Source organism: Rhinolophus sinicus, chromosome 5 (genome assembly GCF_057876585.1).
Source record: "Rhinolophus sinicus isolate RSI-liver-muscle chromosome 5, RSI-T2T, whole genome shotgun sequence".
Lineage (NCBI taxonomy): Eukaryota > Metazoa > Chordata > Mammalia > Chiroptera > Rhinolophidae > Rhinolophus > Rhinolophus sinicus.
The window spans coordinates 94731461-94750993 of record NC_142505.1 but is presented as its reverse complement, the minus strand read 5'-3'; the positions used below and the strand labels follow the sequence as shown (position 1 = coordinate 94750993).

Sequence of the window (19533 nt, the reverse complement as noted above, 5' to 3'; positions counted from 1 at the left end):
TTGATTGAGTGCTTTTTGTGTGTATATGGGGGTATTGTCCTAAGTGTCTGCCATGTTATAAGTCATTTAATTCTCACAATAACCCTATGACTATTATTAGTCAGAATTTATAGCTGAGGAAGTAGAAACATGGAAAAGTCAAGGAACTTGCCCAAGGTCACACATAATAATTGGCAGAGCGGGCATTTTCGCCTTAGCTGGCTCCAGATCCCATGTACCTCAACACTGGGTTGGTTCGAATTATGCTGCCAGGAAGGCAAGCCCTAAGAAATACCTTTACTAATGATCTGAAAGCGTTGAATGCTGGCTAACATTTATTGGGTGCTGACTATGGGCTGGGCTAGTTTCCAAGGGCATTACTCACAGCAGTTCTGGAGGCAGTTACTATTATGATTATTCCCTCTTTTTTTCCCCTTTCTAAAAACAGATGTGTAAACTGAAGCACAAAGTAACTGGGGACGTTGCCCAAGCACACATGGCTAGTGAGCAGCAGAGCCAGGAGTCAAGACCAGGTCATCTCATCCAAGGGCCCATGCTTTTATTTTTCACCCCATCTCAGCAGTTAGCCAAGTTCTTCTGAAAGGGTCAGCCAGTAAATATTTCAGGTATTGTCCACCAGCAGGAAAAATTAGCATATTATGTAGATATTTATATAACCTTTTAAAATGGAACCGTTTAAAAATATAAAGACCATCCTTAGCTTGGAGCCTTCCAAAACCAGGAGGTGGGCTGGATTTGGCTGACCCTGCCCTGTACTTGCTGTTGCCTCTTGTGTCCAGAGTGAAAAGTTGGGACCTTCCACCAACACCAAAAGGGGGAAATGTTTGACCCTCAGCTACGCTTTGTTGTGCTGTGGAACCCAATCCAACTAGAGGATCAAGGGGTCTCAGGAACTCCATTGCACAGGAGGTTTATTACCTTCTTTAAGGGCCAGCACCCAGCGCTGCCGGCTCTCGCGGTCTGGAGCAAACACATACAGGAGGTAGTTGTCATGTACAACCTGGAGATACACACAGAGTTCAAGGTGAGCAATACACCCAAAGATGGATGATGGATGGCAGGCCCCTCTGGCTTACTGGGCTGAGAGTGGGGTCTTTAAGCCATCGTTAAATTCAAATAGCTGGAGAAAGAGTTCTCTTGACGGCGTGTTTATTTCTCATATTAATTTTTCAGCAGTTAAAGAAAATCTCTGGCATATGATTGAGTAAGATATTAGATGGCAAGGATATAATTGGGATTTTTTGAACTTCTTATTTTGAAATAATGTAAGACACCTAAGAAGTTCCAAAAATAGTACAGAGTTCCCGTGCACTTTCCCCCCACTTTTCCCCAGTGATGACAGTTTACATAACCACAGCACATGTTCAAAAGCAGAAAACTGACAAGGTCCAGTACTATTAACTTGATTACAAATCTTTGAATTTCACCAGTTGTTTTTTTTTCTTTCATGTACTCATTTGTAATTACAATTTTAATGACTGGAAAATACATGTTTTCCTTTTGTTTTTTTAACTTTCTGCACTGGAAATTCCAACTCATGGAGATCACCTTTCCAGTAAGAAGAAAGACTTTTCCTAGGCCACCCTGAAAATGGAATATTTACCCCTCAGATTGGCGAACAAGAATGGCACCCTGTGATGTGCAAGGAGATAGCAACTCCTTCAGAGCCACACATGCCAAGAGTGGTAAGATTTAGACAATGTCAAAGACTAAAGATACCCTCCACCAGTTCTGTCCAATAGAACTTTCTGCAGGGAAGGAAGTGTTCTATCATCTGTGCTGTCCAATACAGAAGCTGCTAGCCATGTGTGGCTACTGAACGCGTGAAATGTTCATTCATTCAATGTGGCTTAGTGTGACTCGGGAGCTGAAATTTTAATATTGTTTAACTTAAATTAATTCACATTAAATTTAAACATCCACATGTGGCTGGCTATTGGCCCCTGTGTTGGGCAGCACAACTCCAAATAGTTCTCAGATTGTAAAATCTGATTCTTTTGACCCCAGAACCTCCAAGCAATTTCTAACCAAGGATTGCAATCCATTGCCCCAAATCATGAGTAAACTGCACTTAAAGAACATTAGGCTTGGGGTCCCTGATGGTCTTTTTCCTCCCCCCGGGAGCAGAGTAATTAGGACTTTCCTTGAGGCAGGGAAGACATAAGGGGAAGGAGAATGAGGAATGACAACTTTTTCAAGATTTTGTGCTTAATATTTGTAGAATAAATGAATGAATGAATGTGAAATTGATTGGAAGAACACAGCACCTTTCTTCTGGTCTTGGTCTAAGTTCTAACCCTAGACCAAAGCCATCTCTTACAATGACTGAGAATTTCAACCATTATAAAAGGAATGAGGAACTAGTCCCCTCAGGCATGATGGACTTACCTGAAATGGGTATTTATAGTGGCAAGGGATGCTAATGTCACTTTTTACAATCTCGACACATTTGATTCGGGAGAGTTCAATGGAGCCCTTCAAAGTGCGCTTTTTCTGTGGGGGAGAAAAAGAAGACAATCTTTTTGTCAAGGTTGCTTCCAGAAATCCATTACTAGATAAGATCCATTAGTTTTGTAAACCACCTCCGCAACCCACCTCCACCCCTCCCCAGCCCCCTAAATATACAGAATCTACTTATTGGCCCTCAGTGCCTGAGAAGGACACTCTGATCAGACTCCTAGGAGAACAGTCTCTTTGAATCATCTATACCCAATGGGACTGATTCTACCAGTGGGCTATCAGGCTCCAGGGAAAGGCAGTTAAGGAAAAGCTTTTGGATATCACAAGCCTTTCACAAGTGCCTAGAATGAGGCTTCCGTTGACGATAGTTTAATTCAGCTGTGGAACCAGTTGCAAACTACTTCATTATATTTTATCCCTTAGAAAGAGATAGCAAATGATGGTGAATTGGACAAAATTTTGGAAAGGGCTAAGTTCAAAGTTGGGCTCTGTCTCTAACTAGCTCTGTGACCTTGGGCCATTCACCTAACCTCCCAGAACTCCAATTTCCACACCTGATAAGGGAGGACAATAATACCTACCATTTAAGGGTTGATTAGAAAATAAAATGGGAATATGTCAACACATTATCTAGCTTATCATAGGTGCCCTCAGTAAGGGGTACTCTACCAATTAAAGAGGTTAAGGAAGAGCTATATAGTAAGAGAGTTGTTTTATATGAGTGCTCTAAGCTGATATTCAGGGAGCCATGAATATCACCAAATTCCCCAGAAGTGAGATCAATCTTTATTTCCTATTTTTTGATACCCAACCCGGTTGCTGGCCTTTACTTTAGTAGCTGAGGCATAGAACTGAGATGAAAAATGTCAAGATGTGAGAAGTACCTCCTATCAAATACAGGGAAGCTTTCTGGTGTTTCTAAGTTTTCACTCTAAAATCTACTTTATTCAATTTCGAAAGTACAAAAATCTTCCATGGTCGTTGTAACAAAAATAAACCAATATGGAGGTACGTGACGAAAATATTTATAGTGTCTTATTATCCTGCCTTTCTCCATAACCCTGAGGTAGTCACGGTTAACCGTTTGGAATGCAGTTGTCTTTCCCACACACATTTGTGGGATATATCCAAACAAAAAAAAGAGCATCTGCTCCTCACAGTGGTGTACAGTCGCTTTGTAATCTAGCAATGAATAAACAGGTCAGTCTTCCCTTAAAAACCTCTGAAAATACGTGCCCTTTGGACTCAAACTATCTTCTCAGTTATAGTCTTCCAAAGCTAGAAATGCATGCCCTGATTCTGCCCATAATCATAGTCTTTGGAATGGTTAATCTGTTTTTCAAAAACAGAAGAGTACCAGGGAGCAGCCTTTCCAACAACCATCTGCAGCTACGGGTAAACAGAAAGTCTGAGCTTTGAGGTTATCTTGTTTTTCAACCTCTGTTGGGTTATTTCCTTAGTAGGACACACAATGAAATGCAACAAAAGCTCATGGCAGTAATATGGCAACTCCATTTGCAGACATTTTTGTCCTTGGAACCCACCACATCCTATGCTCCCAGAGACTGGAGACCAGGACATCTGTCACTATCCCCAAGACCTAGAACAGTGGCTGGTCCACCACAAGTGCTCATGTTAAGATGGTATGAATAAAGGGTGCCAAGTGGAATGCAATTTAAACAGTCTCACTCAGATTTAAGGCTAATGCATGTAGCCATTCAGGAAAAATTTATTGTGGGTCAGCTATAAGCTGGGCACTGTTCTGAGGGCAGAAAATAGAGAGATGAAAGTAGTAGACTTTCTCATGGAGCTCACAGTTTTATTGGGAAGACAGATAATATAAACAAGTGCTATAAAGAAAATAGAACCAGGATGATGTGATCAACTTGTGGTCAGGGCAGACCTCTCTGGAGAGAGGGCATTTGAGAAGACGTCAGAAAGCTGAAAAAGGGGCCCACCATGAGAAGGTCCGGGTGAATGAGCATCCTAGGTTGAGTGAACTGTAAGAGCAAAAGCCCTGGGGTAGAAAAGTTCTGGATAAGTGGTTGTTATTAATAGCCCGAGAGCATCATAATCAGGGTATAAAGTGGTGTTAAACAGTAACTGGAGTTGTGAGTAGGGATACAAATTCTAAATGAAATTCTAACGCAGTGCTGTCCAATAGAAACATAATGTGAGCCAATTATGTACTTAACATTTTCTAGTAGCCACACAGAAAAAGCAAAAAGAAACAAAATTAAGTTTAAGAATGTATTTAACCCAATAAGTATATCTAAAATACTATCATTTTCACATGTAATCACCATAAAAAATTCATGACCTATATTACTTTTTAATACTAAGTCTTTGAGATCATGTATTTTAAAACACGTATCATTTTGGACTTGCCACATTTCAAGAGCTCAGTAACCACACATGGTTGGTAGCTACCTTATGGGATAATGTGGCTTCAAGATTTCCAAGGAAGACTTCTCTAAACTCAGATGATCTCCTTTGATTTCTTTGAGTTCAAAGAAATGGATTTTTAAAGATCTGTTAGGTGAGTCTCCTATCAGGTTTGTTCTTCTGTTGGATGGATTTCATGTTCTACTGTCAAAACTCTCTCTCTTTCCCATGAGTGCTCAGGTTCCTCCTTCACAATCCATCCTGCTTTGTCAGTCTCTCCAAAGGCCCTCAGGCCATTCTTCTCGATATTATAAGATCTGATGTGAGACGTGGTAAACAACAAACCAGCTGTGCTTTTCCAGAGCCAGGCACTGGGGAGCAGCTGGTCAACTAGCTAAACACAGTTTCTTCTCTGGGAAATGGTGATTGCCTGTAATCATCCCAAACAACTGCACTATTTCTGAAAAATGCCAGGGTAAAAGCTTCCAAGGAAACCACACAAAAGCCACCAGGGAAAGAGAGACACCAAATAAAACATGCCCTCGGTACTTCCTCGTTATTCTGTCTGCATCACTTGAAGTGAAAGTCACAGGATCTCCCTGGGCCTTGACTCTTGGCCATGTTCAAAGCTGTCCTCCCATTCCTAAGCTTCACCCCGGACATCTGGCATGGGTCCAACACAATCCAACAGGAAGCTGATGCCCACATGTGTGTACAAAGTCAAGTTTGTGGAAGTGACTTTTGTATCTCCTTTCTCTTTATGTTAAAATATTGTTATGAAATAGAATTTGGGGTTGTGGCTTTCAAAGAGAGAGGCAGGAAAAAAGTAAAAGACGATAACGTTTTTGAGCATTTTCTATACTTCACACATGCAATGTGCCATCTTATTTAACCAGGGTCCCCATTTTACAGGTGAGGAAGTTGAGGTTCAAAGGGGCCGAGTCTCTGAAGTGGAAGAGCAGCACACAAGCTCAACTCTTATGACTCCAGAGCCTGAGCGCTTAGTGACTATGTGTCATGGCTTTGTACTTGCCCCAACTTTCCACAGAAGACTTTTATTCCCTGGACCCAACACTGAACAATCAATTGCATGACTGATTTCTTCAAGCTGTGCCCCAATAGAGATTTGTTTCTGCCCCATTTGGTCAGGCAATGCTTATGCTGCATTTCAAAGGGGGAGCATTTTCCCTGGTTCCTCAGAGCAGCCCCTTCTGGCTCCATAACATTGGCTCCTTGGCAGCTTGGCTAGTCCAGCAGATACATCAGTGAGAAGTTGTATGTCTGATACCCATGAAAGAGGACATCCCCAGCCTTCTGAAAAACAGCAGAATGTGACCTTTCTGCTCTGGTGAGGCAGAATGGGACAAAAATGGAGCTTTCAGGTCAGGCAGACCCACATCTGCTTGGCCAGCTGTGCAATCTGAGGCAGCGCCTTTTTTTTTTTAAATAGTTTCTGAATCATGGGTTAATGTAGAGGATTTAAAAGAATGACATATGCGTAAGCCTACTAGCAAAATAAAATCATTCAAATGATTAAACAAATCACTCAGGCGTTTCTTTCCTTTCCTTTTCCAAATGCTGCCCATGAAACAAGACCTTGTTCTCTTGCTTTATGTGCCTACAATTTCTTTGGGGATTTTCTTTCAGGCAAATATGTAACTAAGAACCACCATTTGGGATACAACATTAATTTTTAACTGTCAGTACTGGTGATTTTGACCTTCCGGAGTCATTTGTTTATTTTGCCAATTATTTGTAAAATCAGAGCAAAGCCATGACAGGTTTCCTGGTCTTCCTAACATGTGCTCTCACTTTGGAAATGTGAGGGCTTTAGCTTTTTGCTTCCTCTCCCACTTTCCTGTCAAAACCTTCCTCAAATAGTCATTCACCAAAGGCTTAACTTACTGACAGCTTAATGCTCAGCTTGTTTCAGAGGAGTTTGGGTTAGAACAGTTTGTATTAGAGGACTTAAGCCAAGAGGAAACTTTGATAATGGAATTTCACGCATCAGCTGAGAGAGTATTTTTCAAAGGGAACCAAGGGGAGTGAGTATTTAACTTTCCCAGATCACACTGTAAATGTAACCACATGCTGCCGTTATCAGAGTTTCTCTAAGACTAGGAAATCTTTCTGATGATGATTGTAATAAAGCATTTTTCAAATGTTTTGCTCATTGTCTCTTCTGGGGTATAGTACAGCCATTGTACCAACCTGAAATCACACAATGACACAATTGAAATTAAGACTGATATCCTATGAAATGAAACTTGAGTGATTGACTTGGGGGGTTGTTTTCCCCACCTCTGGAAGAATGCAGAATATCAGTTCTAACATCGGTTTCAAGAGGTCTTCCGGATTCTAGTTTCCTCCCTTCTGCAAAACATGCTAGAGACAACCCTAGAATTCCCTCCCAGTCTCCTAACTCACTCAGCCTTCTTTTATAACAAAGGTAACTCTTGAGCTGTGGGGGAGGAAAGAAGAGGTTTGGAACAAGGAAAAGCCATGGTTTGAATCCCTATGATGACAGGTAATATTGAGCAAGTTGTCTCAGTTCTGAATTTAGTTCTCTTAGCTCTTTGTAGTTCTTTTAGTTCTACAGGAGTAATGGGGATGCTGACAGCTGTGTCGTGGGGTTATGTGTCGTGGGGTTATGACCTGCACCGCAGGAAGTCACCTAACATGTTGCTTGATACCCAGTAAAGCTGTGCTTGTTACTATCTCTATGGAAAAAGTAGCATATTCTAAAACACAAGTGCAACTTGTAATTAGCTGTTGCTGTTTCCTCCCCTCCCCAACCCACTTTCACCTGAGTCTATCACCACTAAACTTTGAAATTCTGGCAAGATCTGGAACTAAGGGAGCTGATTTGGGGGCTCCTAGGCCAATTTAAAGCCAGGGAACTATGATCCACCCCACATCTGCCTTCTTTTCTTTCCTCTTTTCCACAAGACCTTTTAGTCATGGGAAACCAGAGTCATCTGGCTTTCCCTACCTCAGCTTTTCACACTGTGGTTTACTATGAGGCTGGTTGTGCAGTGGGGAAACAAGCTAGGTTTTCTTCAAGTCTGCCATCTTGTCGGTGGTAGCACCCTGACTACCCAAAAGAAAAAAGTGAGTATTTTACAAAATACAAAAAGGTAAGGAGGAAAAAGAAAGGAAAATGATCTCATACAGATTCCAGAAGGCAAATTGTGATCCTCTGTGAAAGTTATGAATGCATGTTTTCACAAGAAACTACTACGAGCAGATAGTCGTGCAAGTGGTACTGAGGTTTGGGAGCAGGAAATAGAAAGAGAGCTTTATTTTTCACCTCATATCCTCCTATACTGTTTCACTATTTTACCGTGCACATGTATTTCTTTTCCTGTATTTTAAAACAGTGAAATATATATATATATATATATATATATATATATATATATATATATATATATATATATATTTCCCTTATAGGATTTATCCTATGGAAACATCTGTTCAAAATATATAAAGATGTAGATAAAAGGACATTCATAGTGGCATTATGTATTGCAATAAAACATACCTAAAGAAATTTAAATATCCATCAAAGACAAACAGTTAAATTAGTTATGATTCCTCTATCCTGCGTTTACTCTGTAGCCATTAACAAAGAGAAAGTTGATCTATATGGAGGGACAAAAATAAATGTATTCAATGTGAAAAGCAGGTTTAAAGCAATAGATGAAACATCATCTCATTTTGGGGAAAATATAATAAAATATGGATTTGTTTATGCAAAACTCAAAGAAATAATACAAGAAGTAGCACTGCGAGCCCTGGCTCTCCCTTCTGGGTGGCACTATGACAGACTTTCATAATGGAAGTTAATATTTCTGTAATATCTGAAGTTTTTACAGTGAGCGTGTAAAGTTACTAAGCAGAAGAATGAAAATAAAATTTTAAAGCAGTCCGCAATTTTTAAAAACACGACACTGTAATACAAATCTGGCAGTTGGCTAGGGGAGAAGGGTGAGGGATACACATCAAATACTGGGTGTGCAAAACAAGGCAGCTCTTTGCCCCTGACCCCATTTGCTGTAGGCAGCAGCCAGACAGCACCTGTCACCTGCTCTTTTGAATCCGTGGAGGTTCAAGTTCATGACAAGTCCTCTCATGGTCTTCTTGAGTGATAGCCATTATCTTTATAAATTCTAATAAAGCAACTCTGTGTTTTTATGTGGGTATATTTATCTTAGAAGTGAAGCAAGAATTCAGGAATAATTTCCATCCTCATTCATATTAGATAAAGATATTAGTGATGCCAGCCTTTAGAAAGCACGTTTGTTTAAATGTGCTTACAAAGGTGGGCAGAGAGAAAGGACTCATGCAGACACGAAGTGCTATATACCAGTACTAAGGAGTTCCTCAAGGTGTCCGGTGCATTTTATCTCTCAGTGTTTCTGCTCTGTGAACACTCTTTCAAAAGCCTCCTTATTTCCAGAATAGTGATATGAGATTTTTAATGAGTTGGAGGAGTATATTTTTGTATCTACTTTTCAAGCACTAGAGAGTCGGTAGCCAACGTATGTAAATTAATAAAAATTTCATTGCATTTCAGGAAATAACTCCTTGTACAGAGGCGATTAATTAATACTCGTTAATTGGTTGGCTGAGGGAATAGCAGGTAAGACCAAGTGTGCAGCAGAAAGTGTTATTTGTGGACCTAAGACAAAACTCTTAATATAAATGATTTGAGTGAGATTTCCAGAATGATTGGCCAGTGGGTAAAAACCTCTTGACAATGAAGAGGTAAGTTAAAGCCAGTATAAAGTATTTATCTAGTAGATAAAGAGCCCCTACAAACTACTAAGGAAAATACTAGCAGCATTATAGAAAAATGGGCAAAAGGGATATAAAATTGCTCTTAAATATATGAAAAGATGCTCCAACTCACTACAGTAACATAAATGCAGATACATTATACCGAGATACCATGTTTTAAAGGTGTCGGACTAGCAAAGATCAAGACATATGATAATAGTGTTGGGGAGGTTTTGAAAAAACAAACATCTCACACATGGCCCTGGGGGATGTTTATTGGTACAGTTTCTGTGGAGAATAACTTGGTCATGGTCAACAAAATAACAGATGCGAATATCCTTTGACACAGCAATTCCACTTCTAGAAATGTTTTGTATAAACCAAGGCTTCTCCGCCTGGTCGCTGTTGATGTATTGGACTAGATAACTTTTTGTTGTGGGTTTGTGCTGTGCATGGCAGCATCCCTGGCTCTACCCACAAATGTCCCTTGTCCCAAGTAATGACAACCCCAAATTTCTCCAGACCTTGCAAATGATGGGCACAATTGCCCCTGGTGAGAACCCCTGTTACAGACATAGTCATACATATAGAAAGTGGTGTACCTACAATTTTATTCATTCCTCATTGTTTGTAATTAGAAACAGACTAAATGTCTATCAAGATAATATTTTTTAATCCATACAATGAAATATTATGTAATCATAAAAAAGAATGATACAGCTGCTTGCATGTTAGCATGGATTGGTCTTCCAGAAGTATTGCAAATCACCTATGTAATTTTGGTCATAATCCAGACCATCAAATGGCATTACATACTTAATATTATTCTTTAAATTAATTTACTTTCTCATTTAACACGTTTATTCGCAAAGGAAGTTTTAAAGTACTAGCATAAGTTTAAAAACACTTTTCCAATATAAATTGTAATAAATATAACTATTAAATTAAAAACATGTCAAAACCAGATTTATCCACGTACCATCTTGTGCCTAGTGCAACCCAATTTGGGAAACACATAATTGGATCATTGTACATGAAATTGGCCACAGTAAGGATTGTGAAACAGGGGAAGATTTGGTGTTAGTGCTCTCAATCTCACTTTCTGGGCCCCTAGTCTTGGCTGATACCCACTACCTGGTGGTCTTTCTGTATTGCCACTCACTCTGGGAATAGCTTTCCCAGAATGTTATTTCCAGGAAGTGCCCAATGAGGGTCAGCTGTTATTATGATAAGCTAGTCTGGTAAACTAAATAGAGCTGAGGCTTATACAGCACCTTTCCTTGGCAGAGGTCACTCCAGCATCAGAGCCTCAGGTAGTTCAGAAGCTCATTTTTGTCAGCCCACAGAGTCCAGGAGGACAGAAACACACTCTGCAGAATCGTAAGAGACTGGCAAACTCACACACAGAATGGCCACGATGCTTGTGTCAGTTTCTCAGAGAATTCTCACAGAATTAAATTCTAGTTGGGCACCCAAAGAGCTCTCAGAAAAGGACACACTAACAATGAGTGTGGGATCAAAGTACAGGCAATGACTAATCCCAAAGCAAGCTGTTGCTTTTACTCTTATTGCCACTGTTGTGACTTTGGGCAAATAACTACCCTGTGTCTCAATTGCTTCCTCTCTAAAACGGAATTTGACTTTTATCTTCTTCAAAGAGTTGTGAGTGTTAAATGAGAGAAATCCATAGGAACGTGTTCAGTCCTCTCCTTGTAAAGATGCTGGTGATTATTGGTGGTGGTGTAGTACAGTCATTCAGGTAAGCCTGCTGGGCTAACCGGACCACTCCTGCTGGTCCCCACTGGAAACCTCCATTAGACAGTGTTGGAAACTCACCAATGAATCTTTGCCCCAACTCTCCCTTATCAGTCACCACAGCTTCTATTAGAAGACTGCTCAGATCCAAACAAGCTTAGATCTGAAAATACCTATTGAAGAACATTTAATCCAACTTTTTAATATTTGTCCCAGACTGTGACCTCAAAAAAGACACTTAGCCTCTTTAAGGTTCTGTTTTTTCATCAATAAAATGGGGATAGCAATAGGACCTACTGCATGTGGATATCGTGAATGTGGATATTTATGATATGATACATGCACAGCACTTAACCCAGTACCCTGAAACACGGCAAGTACTCATTAAATATTGGCTTGTATTATTTTAGATTTTACGTTGGTTATGTTGGAAACATTTGCCTTCTTTTTAGGGTATGTCCTTATGGTCATGCTTGGATTTTGACAGCATGCTTATCAGCCACACAGTTGTTAATCATCTCTTAGATGGATTACTTCATGGAAAGGCATCCATGTTTAGCTAATCTCCATGTCTATTTGTGAATTCATATCATTGGCAGAAAAATACAATCCCATAGTTTCCACCTTTTTTTGAGCTCTACTTTAGAGGACATTCAATCCAACTCTTTGTGTTAGAGGTGAAGCTTCAAGGTGAAATGACTTTCTAAATTGGCTCTTGTCTTTTCATTTCTATTATTCAATTTACACCCTGGAGAGACAGGTCATAGAATTGGAAGGCAGCTTGGTGATCATTGCATTGAGGTCAAGGGGAAGTCCAAGGGGGTAGGTTTCAAGGCAGACTTTATGTTCTCACTCCAACCAGAGCCTTTTCACTTCTATCTGTTTCATATATGGGGATATAGATGACAGGTATGATTTTGTACTAAAAGAGGGTTCCATGCTTCGGAAAGTTTGGACACCACTGATCTGGTCTAATCCCTTGATATTATGGACAAGAAAACTAAGTGTCAGCTAGAATAAGGGATTAACCAAGGTCACCCAGGTTAATTAGTTCCAGGTCTCCATTCTATTAAACTGTCATATTGTTGCTTCCTCACCTCATCCCACTTTTCTAGAATTACAGAAGTACAGCTTGTCTGAGACTTTCAGTCCTTTAGGCCTTATCTAAAATTACAGCTGACTTCTATAGAGCAATAAAAAATGGCTTATGTGATACCCTCCTGTACCTCATTTGCTTCTTAATACACTTGATGATTTAATCCAAAGAGCTCATTCATGTGAACATTTCAAATCCCCTAAGATGATTAACTGGGGAGACTGATGTTTTGCAGATTAGAAGGCTTTTCAGCAGCCCTTAAATCCCACTATATAAATGATGGGTTCATCTACATATCTATGACTGACTTGAAATCAAATAATTTTCCCCATGTATAAAATATTATATATTTTTCCTCTCTCTCACCATAACATTCAAAACCTATAAAAATAGTGTACTTGAAAATCACCACGGGCCGGCCTGGTGGCTCAGGTAGTTGGAGCGCCGTGCTCCTAACACCAAGGTCATAGGTTCGATTCCCACATGGGCCAATGAGCTGCGCCCTCTACAGCTAAGATTGTGAACAATGGCTCTCCCTGGAGCTAGGCTGCCATGAGCGGCTGGAGGCCGGCATGAGCTGCTGTGGGCTACTGTGTGCTGCCAGGAGCAGCTGGTGGCCAGCGTGAGTGGCGGGCAGCCAACGAGAGCTGCCCTGAGCTGCTGTGAGCAGGCGACAGATGCCCGGTGACTGATTGCCTCAGCTGCAAGGCTCATAATACCAGCATGGGCCAGGGCGCTGTGTCCTACACAACTAGACTGAGAAACAACAGCTTGAACTGGAGTGGGGAGTGGGGGGGGGGGGGAGGGAGGCAGAAGAAGGGGAAAAAAAAAGAAGAAAATCACAACAGTGAGATTCTTTTGTTTCTATTAGCTCCTTCTTAGAAGCATAATCTTCTCTAATGGTTCTAGTAACATTGGTGTCTCCGTACATTGCTTCAGTCTCTTTGGGAGATGATGCAGCAACGAATGATAGGGCCATAAAATGTTCTTATCCTATGACACTGTTATCTCACGTGTGGTACGCTATCCTAAGGGGCCAATTTTAAAAAGGAGACAATCCTGTGTTAGGTATACTATTATTTTTCAATGTTTTCACTATACCTGGAAACAACCTGAAATGTCACACAATAGATGACAGATAAATTCATCACTTTGTCCAGATATATAAAACAGATAAGTATATCTCTAAAATGAACCAACTTGATCATCAGAAAATCATATATATGAGAAAATGATTTCATGTAGATGTGGGGAAATGTATCTGCAAAAGAATATATGGAAAAAATAGAATATGAAATTGTCATGCTCTATGTTTATAACTATATGAAAGTTATGTCTGCATGAGAAAAAAGATCATTCTCACAGAGACATTAATGTCTTCAGACAAGAGAATTACAGAGAATATTTTGTATGCAATTGTTTCTTTCTTTCTTTCTTTTTTTTAACAGTATGGGGATCTGAAGTCTTGATGCTCTGTCTTTTGAGATTAATCAAAGTGGATTTCACTGGTTTTCAGTCCTTGCTGCTAAAGCCTGCCTGAGCTCAGTGTTGGTCATGAGGCAGGTTAGACACCAGACACTTTTCTACCAAAATATGGAGTAGAACAATTCTGGACAAAGTACCCTGAGGGAGAGGGATGCTATAAGAAAGTTAAAACACAAAATAACTGAAGGGCAATTCAGAGCTGCTCACAGCATCCTACCCAGTAGATCAGAAGAAAGCATCCATCCAGATCCGCCTCTACCGCTTCCTGGCTTCTACTCTTGCCCCTTGTATAATCTGCTGTCCCCACAGACATCAGCTATAAATACTTCTCTGACCATCCTTCTTCCAACCTCGGCCCCAGCTACTGCTTAGTCTTTCTATCGAACATACCACAGTCTATATCTGCCCCATGTATTTATATACCCGTCTCTTCCACCAGCACATAGGCTTATGAGGGTGGGTACATTGTCTCTATTATTTACCACTGTATCCCTAGCATAGCACAGAACCGAGCATATAGTAGGCACTCAAGAAATGTTTTCTGAACAAAGGAAGGAATCTAAACATACCAAAAATAGAAACATTTCCTTGATATAGCTAGTGTTAGGTAAACATAAATAAATTAAAATTCAAAAGCTTTGGCAGCATATACGTAAGTTTGAGGGGAAAAGTCCTATATTGGAATTTTTTATAACAAGCAGGTATAATTTCTGTGACTTTTTAAATATTGATAAATAAATAAATTTATATTTGTAAATTTATAAATATTAAAATACAGTGAGAAAGCAGCGTATAAAAACTTGAGGTTAGTGGGGATTATATGGCAACATAAGGCTTAGGATCAGGTTCTTATTCTATTAAAATACTGACAATTTTTTACTGAATTTCAAGGCACTGAGTAGACATTTGTTCTAAAAAGGGAATTTCATATGTATGGGAAAGCTTTCAGAGCTTCTGTTTTCTCCTCTAAATCACTTTAAGTGAGGCTCCCCCAACCTCCACCCCAGTTTCCTAAAGGCAAACCCAGACTGATGAAAATTAGGTCCTGGAAGATCTCCTTTCTTCAGCAGGCCTAATAATTCATTGATGAGGGGAAGAAAGTCTCTAGCGTGGAGGTGGGAGTTGGGGTGGGGGAGGCATTAGCTTGGGGTTTTCAAGGCTCAGAAAGAAGGCAAATGTGATAGAAGCATGATGGATACAGGAAAGTGTGGTGTGAAGTGAAATCGGAAAGACACGTAGGGGCCACAGAATGAAGAGTGTTGCAAATGATAAGATTTATTTAAATACTCTAAACAGCCACAGAGGGCTTTAAAGTAGGGGGAAATATGCACTTTGTCATTTTTAAAATTCATTCTAGGTTTTGCATGGATAATAGATTGTATGGAGCATCAAGTGTCAGCCAGAGCCCAGCTAGAAGGCAACTCAGTCACGAAGGAATGAAGTGGAGAGAGACCATGACTGATGAAAGTCTAAAGCAAAAATGCTCAGGTAGCTTTAAGAATATTATCTACAAAGGGTTTAGCTGTATAAGGGAAGGAAAGGGAAGATAGGATGGAGGGGGAAAAAAAAAGAACAGAGTTGCTTGGTTCTCCTAAAATAAGAAGGGGGTGGGGGTGGCTGGCCCATCTCCTGGTTCCTACACGTGTCTCTCTGACCCAACTCTTAAAATTCCAACCACCTGAATCTTCCTCTTCCTTGTTCAAAGCCTAGCTTTGAACTGCTACCTCCAGGGAGTCTTGTTAACTTACTCCTATAGTCAGAAATTTCCTGTTTGAAGTCCTATATCACTTACTTTGTTCTCTACTCTTATGTCTTGAGCCTGGTTCTGTTAGAGGTTCATTTGTGTGACTCTAACCTCTCCAACTGTAGTATACCTCATGTTCTTCCTCCTTCCTTTCTTCCCTTCTACCCTCCTCTTCCTCCTCCCACAAATAATTAATGAGTGAATAGTGTATGTCAGGCACTGTCCTAGACGTTGGTGATGCCATCTTCAGCAAATTGGGTGCTAGCCCTCATAAAGCTTATAGTCTACTGGAGGGTGGGTCGGAAGAATGACTTTAGTACAGTAATCATATTAATAAATGGGTAATTATAACTTTGGCATGTGCTGTGAAGAAAGGGTGTGTGTTGCTATGGCAGAGCCTAACGAGAGGAGATGACCTAGTCTAAGGAAATCATGGAAGATGTCCCTAAGCAAATGACTTAAAGTGGAGATCTTAAAACTGAAGAAAATCTTGTGTGGTTAGAGCCCAGAGAGACGGAAGAAAGAGGGGCATGAGCTGAGCTAGAGGAGACCATGTAATAGATTTTGATGTCCACTCTCAGGGAAAATGGGAGAACCACTGAAGGGACAAGTCAGTTTCTGATGAGGGGCATTAGGACATGATCACTGTCACCATGTGGAAAGCTCATGCTGGCTACTGTGGGGAGGGGAGAATGGAGTAGTGGGGGGCCAGGGTATTGTGGGTGCAAAAGACTTAGGAGGTGGTAGCAGTCCCAGGTGAGGGATGCTGGGGGCTTTCATGAGGAAGGTGATTGTAGGAAATGGAGAGAAGTGGACAGATTCTAGAGGAACTTGAGGAAGCAAAGCTTGCCCGGGCTCTCATCTCTTTGTGGGTACACAGTGGTGCTCCCTGGGGTGAATGAAGACAAGGATTTGTCCTGGAGTCTATGTGGAAATGATACAGCTTATAACAAACTTCACTGCAGAAGACCCATATAGCATGGGTTGCTGACGTCCAGGATGGCCCTTATGTTGAGGACTTTAAAGCAAGAAGGCATTGTAACTTTTGTAAAAACCCACTGGAGTCGCCAATTACCTATCAGTAACAACCATTAATAATACTAAGTACCATTTGTCAGGGAGGCTGTGTAGGCTTTGGAGACACATGGAACCTCAGACAAGTTATTTTAACTCTCTTTGACTCAGTTTCCTGATATGTAAATTGGGGTGGTAAAACCAGTTCCTAAGGATTAGATGAAATAATCCACATTTAGCACAGTGACTAATACACGATAAGTGCTCAGCAAATATTAGTTACTACTATTAGAATAATAGTGACCCCCCCATTTCATTTAAAGGAAACAGGATCAAGGAAGAATGTTTAATCATTTTAAAACATGTAAATAGCTTACGAGAGGGTTGAACAGTGTTAATCAATTTTCACAAAGCCACAGTCTTAAGTGGTTAGAACTGCTCTTTGACCCAGACCTGTCTAACACCAGAAGCTGTGGCTTTGACCACTATGCAGTAATGCTATCAAAAGCCAGAAAAAGGGACCATCTCTGCCTGTCGTGTTTAATTTAGGGTGGATGCATGTTGCAAGAGACGTTTCTGCTGCTAGATCAGAGTATAGACTAAAAGGAAGCGTCCATAAGACGTGGTGACCCTTGTCCAGGCACTGACTAGAATGGTCATCTTGACGGTTTATCTTGTCCCACATAAATGGTAATGGTCTCCATAGTGAGCACAGTAAACTTGATTCCTAAGGTGCAGTCATGAAAATAGGGAAACCTTTCCAGTTCTCCTGAGGGCCGTTCAGAAGGTTGAGATGGTACACTTAGTGCCAAACTTATCCCATAATTTTCTCATGAAATACTCCTCATCAGTTGAGGTAGGTAGTATTGGGGTTCTTACTTTGCAAACAGGAAACAGAGGCTTAAAGAAGTGAACTATTTTGCCTACATCTAGAAAGTGATAGAGGCAGGATCTGAATCCAGCTCTAGTTGGCTACACTGGCATAACCAAGCCGTGATGCTTGTCTGCATTTATGCAGCCCCTGCCAGCCCATACTTACCCAAAGTGCCCGAGGCCCTCTCTGTTACTCCTGAAAAGGATCTGATATCAGTCATGTGCAACTAAGCACATTGCTCAGTCAACACCTACCTCTCCAGAAATTATCTGTATTTAAGCTGCCAGTGGGGTACTGGCGTTCAAATGAAGAAGCAGAGTGATTTTACAACATTGTCCTCATGCAAATGATAATTAAGACAATTTTGAATCAAGACCATTTGGTTGTGTGATTATTTGAAAATAATATTGTCCTGAATTCACAACGAAACAGTTCACAATCAGCAATGCTGCCCAGAAATGATTTGCACTAACGAAATGAGATGGTGCTGTGTTGAGTCAGGAAAACAAATTGCTGAAAACTAAAATGGGCTTTGAGAAAACATATTTCAAGGCAAATGACTGCTCTTTCAATATGAAGCAAGAACTTTTAATATCCCATTCACAATAAGGAAAAACTCAACCCTGTGCCATGCGATTTGTCAGCTCTAAAGGATGAATCCTCCAAGTTCAACACTTGACTGCTGACTCGCTATTGATTTAGTCAACAAATACTTACTGAGTACCTGTCAAAGGGGTCTTGCACACAAGTCATTCCGTATGCTTTCTGATTGAGTGTTGATTGTTATCAGTAAGAGTTTGCAGAAGATAAGCACATATTTTTACCTCTAAAGAAGAGGGTGTATTATTTTACCTGAAACTTAAAAAGCTCAGGCATCCATAGGCTCCATAACAGCCTGGCTTTACTCAGGACTCCATTTCATTGAACACTTCAAAGCCTGGCTCTCAAAACAACCCAAACTCATGCCTGCACCTACTAAGTCATATCCCAAAAACGAATCGGAGCACCTTTGTCCCTAAGTGACCCCCAAGCATCTAATGTTATTTCCCCTTCGGTAAAATATAGATGAACACCCCTGCCCTACCTCCCTAGTGATGGGAAAATAATAGAATGATTTAGTAAGAAATCAAACAGGCTTGAAAAATTGCTAAAAGGATTAAACAAGTGTTACTTCATAGAAACAAAGGATTTTTAAAGAAAGAAGCACTCTTTGTAGGTGGTATTTCTAGCCCTTTCATTTTATAAAGAACACCTGACACAGAAGGTAGAAACGATTGCCTATGCTCTCTCATCTAGAGGAAAATCGAGTGTGGTATCCCTCATCCCGTCCTTTTGGTACCAGACTACATTATTATTATTCCTGTTGCTTTTACTATTATTGATGTTATGGAATATAAGAGTGTCCATCGATATATAAAAGACTAAGTTAGCTAAGCAACTGTAACCTTCTGCATAAGAACCATTGGTCTGCATTGCATACCCCTTTGTGCACGATAAACCTAGTCTCCTGGAAAGTTTTCCAAGAGATAAAATGGTTTACCATTGTGCTTTGCAAATTTTAGACAATGACATGCTCCGTGAATATTATTCCAAGATATCAGGTGAGTGACGACCATTGAGACAAACAGAACTGGACTCATAAAAATATTGACACCGAACCCATCACATAACCATTCCAATTACTAGCTTCATCCATTATAAATTAAGGAAACAGGGCTAGATCATCACTCAGGTCCCAATGAACACTAATATTTTATTAATCTCTGTGCCATAAAATGTAATATATTTCAAATTAAGTGCAAATTCTATCCAATCATAACATTTGCCATATGAGATATTATCATTTAAAAATTAAACATAAACTTGAAGGGGAAAAAGAGCTCATGAACATGATCATTAAACTTATTCTTTTATAATTTCTAGAACTGAAATCACCTA

At 40.2% G+C, this 19533-nt stretch overlaps 1 protein-coding gene across 1 annotated transcript in view; it reads right to left on the bottom strand.

The window, feature by feature from the left end:
- The window catches only part of ITK (IL2 inducible T cell kinase), a 55925-nt gene that overhangs the window by 35931 nt on the left and 461 nt on the right, over positions 1 to 19533 (bottom strand). Inside the window, exons 2-3 of the mRNA XM_019740282.3 lie at positions 2389 to 2493; positions 919 to 1000 (exon numbers count right to left, since the gene is read on the bottom strand). Coding sequence (XP_019595841.2) covers positions 919 to 1000; positions 2389 to 2493 — 187 coding nt within the window. The remainder of the gene's footprint in view (positions 1 to 918; positions 1001 to 2388; positions 2494 to 19533) is intronic.